The sequence below is a fragment of the Egretta garzetta genome, unplaced genomic scaffold, assembly GCF_000687185.1.
Source record: "Egretta garzetta isolate BGI_Z169 unplaced genomic scaffold, ASM68718v1 scaffold15, whole genome shotgun sequence".
Classification (NCBI taxonomy): Eukaryota; Metazoa; Chordata; class Aves; order Pelecaniformes; family Ardeidae; genus Egretta; species Egretta garzetta.
In genome coordinates this window covers 2,548,707-2,552,892 of record NW_009259798.1, presented here as the reverse complement: position 1 = coordinate 2,552,892, position 4,186 = coordinate 2,548,707, and the positions used below count along the sequence as shown (strand labels likewise).

At 42.8% G+C, this 4,186-nt stretch overlaps 1 protein-coding gene across 1 annotated transcript in view; it reads right to left on the bottom strand.

Annotated features, from left to right (window-relative positions):
* Nucleotides 1-6: 6 nt before the first annotated feature.
* Nucleotides 7-4,186, bottom strand: part of SLC66A3 (solute carrier family 66 member 3) — an 8,552-nt gene continuing 4,372 nt past the window's right edge. The window contains exons 6-7 of the mRNA XM_035895333.1: nt 3,255-3,296; nt 7-1,318 (exon numbers count right to left, since the gene is read on the bottom strand). Coding sequence (XP_035751226.1) covers nt 1,230-1,318; nt 3,255-3,296 — 131 coding nt within the window. The 3' untranslated portion in view covers nt 7-1,229. The remainder of the gene's footprint in view (nt 1,319-3,254; nt 3,297-4,186) is intronic.

The following is a 4,186-nucleotide window of genomic DNA, read 5'->3' as shown; positions in this document are numbered from 1 at the left end:
CAGAGTCCAGCGACTTAGCATCCTGCCGGGAAAACCTGCCACACGTGTTGTCAGCGTGGGCTTCCTGTCGTTTTCGGGGGTGTCAGGATCAAGGGTGCCTTGGGTCCAATGCCACCCAGCAGCAACACCCTACGAGCTCTTTTGGAAAAGCGCAATCAGCCCTGTAACATTCGGTTGGGAAGGCGCTCCTTCCGAAAGCAAAATCCCCCGTTAACAGTCCTCAAGAATATCCTTTCCCTTTCCTAAACCAATTAGAATCACCAAAGTAAGAACTGCAGCGTTCTCCAGCACGCTTCGCGCCGCAGGCTGAAGGCTACGGAAGCACAGAGCGGGCGGCTCCGGGGGACAGCTCCACTTCGGCACGCCCGGCTGCAGCTAGAAACCAGTCGCTGCCAGCACGGAGCGCGTCTGGGGTCTGGGTACCGGCTCAGGAACTTTTCCTTGGACAGAAGTTTTAACTCTGCTGGTCAAAATTTCATTAATTTCTGCGCATTCTACTCTCTGCTGTTCCCAAACCGCAACGTTCAGTGAAGGAGAGCTTGCGCTGGAAATGAAGAATTTGAGTTTTTGCTCTTGCCCCAGTAAAACCTGGATCTACTGGAGAAGGTGAGCAGAGGTATCCTGCACCAGCTGTAGAAATTGGCCTATTTAAGTGTGGCACCTAAGCGCTACAACCCCAACCGGAGTTGTGACCTGGTAACACACGTTTAGAACCTGATTTGGAATTGGGCCTTGACTCAGATTGTCTTCATCCTAAAATACAGATAGCTAATGTCAAGCTAATTAAGTTGCTTGCAAGAAGACAAACATCTGCTGTTTCACAGACTTGCAGCAGACGCAGAAAGATGAGCTGGTATCTTGGTGCAGAATCGCTCTTGTAGAATTGAAGAAAATTGCTTATACGTAACCAGAAAGTACTGCGGCGATACAGGAGCATATAAACATCTAAATACAAAATACCTTGTTCATTTAGTAGAAAAATCCAGAGAAAATGTGGTATCAGTGAAACTTCTCTTAAATGACCAATAAAAATAAGCTGCTTAAATTCAGTATCTTATCAGAATTGCTTCTAAGAGAAAATGAGCATGACTGTACCAAGTACGCTGCGGGGTAAATGCTGGGCTCGAGAGAGAGCGCGCGAGAGCTGCCTCAGCCTTTGTTCTGTTGCTTAAGCTTAGTTGTATCAGGTGTGTTTGACAGTAACTGTGGTGCGTGCTGACGAGCGTCTTCTAATCAGTCTTTCTAGTCTTCCTGTAGTGCAGGATTGTGGCTGTGACCCAAATATTGAGAATGAGCATGGCTATGAAACGGATGAGAACTAGAAAGGAAGCAAAAAAAAAATTCTTGTAAGCATAAATAAAAAAAAATAATAAATCGACTGCTATGGTTTTCAGAAGAGATGTTGTTTGGTAAACCTCCACTGGTGTGCAAACAGGCTGGCTCCCACTCTTCACTCAATTAGTTCAAGTTCAGGAACCCAGAAACTCTCCAGGAGCATTTAGCACGTATGAGTGATACCTGACGATAATACCCTACAGCACCTCTAATGCCTTTGTGACAAACCCAGGAGAATAGTATAAGTTTGAGTAGCCTCATATAAATTTGTATTTACACCTAAAATTAAACTCGGAGCTGCAGCTCAGGTGTCCTCTACAGTTGCCTGTGTGGTTTATAATAAAGGGATTATTCCCTACTGCCATCTGTTAAGTGTAGACTTCAGGGAGACAGGAAATACTTGCATCTGTCAGATTTTGATGAGAGGAAATGTGGCAACTGAGAAAAAAAGCAGTTTTTCAGTACCTTGATTAACTTTCAGAATTCCTTCAAGCCAAAAGCAGCACAGTAGCTCTACCCGTGGGACCCCAGTTTGAAGTACAGGTGTATCTAATACCCGCTTGCTAAATGGAACGGTCACAGAAATGTACACAAAACCTTGTTTCAGAAATAGGCAGTACCGGGCAGTTTCACGCACGTGTGTGAAGCCAAGATGAGCGTGCCGAAGCGCTCAGTGCTAGGAGGTAACTGGAAACATTTTCCATTAGAGCAGCACGGTATCGCTGTTTGCTGCCATCTCGTCCATGCTCCGAAGTGTACTGTGCTGTATTTTAAAAAGCAGCTTTAAACAGAGCCAGCTTTTTACTTTCCTGGTGTTTTCTTCCCTTCCTTCCTCCCCTCGACATAGCTCATGCGCTTCCAGTCAGCGCACGTGTGTAGCTGTGGGTGAACTGGGCTCGACAGCTGACCTGGACTAAATTTCCGCCTGTGTGTTATGCCAGTTTTTTGATGATCCAGTTAACTGCATGGCCCCAAAACTCTTACTCTGGCAGAGAGAAAGCAGCAAGGGTGGGGGTGCAAATGAGTGACTGAAAAGGGGACTTCCTCTTCCACTGGAAGAGCCACTTGAACTGCTTGTAAAACCAGAGCCCTATTGTGCTGCAGAGGACTGCTTAAAAAAAAATAAATCCAGTTTCGAACTAGAAACAGGATCTGCCCAATAAAGTACAATGCCATTTTGTTACTGTTCTTACATCCACCGAGTCTTGATTTCGAACCATTCAGTGAAAAATCTGCTGCATGCCTTGGCTCTTTCAGTTCTGTCACGATGGTAAGAAGCTGTTGAGTAAATTTGCTTTATAATGAAATCAGCTGCAAATTAACACATTTTAAGCCATTTTTTGGTGAGTTTCTTAGCAGCCTACCATTCCATTTTCAGCCTGCCGTAAACTTTCTGAAGGTTGTACCAAAAACTATTCACGTACTAAGCTGAATTTTAAGTTGTTTTCTGGAAGAATTTGTTAACGCCCAAGCCCCACAGTAAGAAAAGGTAACACTTGTTATTTGAAAGGCTATCACTCAATGATTACAGATTTATTCTCAATTACTACAGGTTTATGAAGTTGTGCTTTACAAAACGAATGTACGTATTTAAATATTAATGATTTTTAATGTTTTATTCTGCTATTTTCACAATTAAGTTAATTTTGTAGTGCTTTTGCCTTTTGAAAAAAATAATGGCTTTTGGACCACTTGCCACCGTGTGATAAGCATAAGCAGGGTTTCTTGTTTTCTCCAGGCATTTGACTGGTTTGTAATCCTGCGCCACCTTTTTAGCAGTGACTCCTTCCCTCACCATGCTAAACCACCGGGCTCAGGGCTTGTTCCTCCGAGCCCAGGTATCTGCTTTTACAAAACAGTGCAAAACGACCCTGGCAGCTGTTAGCTTGGAAAGGCGGGCGATTCCATGCTTTACTCACCTGCGAGATCGTTCGTAGTCATCACAGTTGTAAATATTCTTGCTGTAAATGGAATGAATTCTGATTAGTGGACTAGATATGGCATGCTTATACCTTCAAAAAATGATGAAGCATGTATTTTTCCATAGTGGATAGTCTTGCATGAAAATATGCATTGTATAGACACTCCCACTTCTAGTGCACCCCCTCTTCTCTATTTTAGCTTCAGAAATCAAGCTCTCAAAGCTGCGTGACACCACATTAAGGGTCTTTTTTAATGAGAAAATCGCTGATATAATTAGAATTTTTCTATCTGTTTCTGTCTATCTCACTAGGTTGGATGTGGTCAGACTTCACTGCTTTTCTTTCAGGTCAGCCCCCTGCTTCAGGAGTTGATGCTGAGCTACACCCACCATCGAGTTAGCGTGACTTAACCTCTGTAAATGTTCACATGTGTGCTTTTAGGCTTCTGCAAATACGAGGAATTCGGCTTTCCTTCCCACAACAAGTCTAAACATTAATTACTTCACATTTGCAGCAGACTAAAACCATTTCCAAAGTTTATTGCCATTGTTCAGCAAACGTACCACAGCTTCTCATTACTGACTTCAAAACATTTGTTTCACAGGGAAATAGATCCAGCATCAACTACGTTTTAAAGTATTTTAAACAAGTTTTGTGAACATGACAAAGGCCCTTCTGACAAATAGCCATAGAAGAACCATTCATGCAGACCACTAAGTCATTAACGCATGAATTGCAGAAATCACTGTCCTTGGTACGTTCTTAAATTTTCCTCTGTCAAGAAACATATTTACATGTAGTCACAGAGTTGAAGGTATTTAGCATTAAGCATCTATTTATTTGTAGGTGAGTTTTCAGAGTTAGCTTTGTCTGACTGTCTAACCATAAAATTCAGCACATTTTCAGGCTGGATCGCTAGTAATTTTATT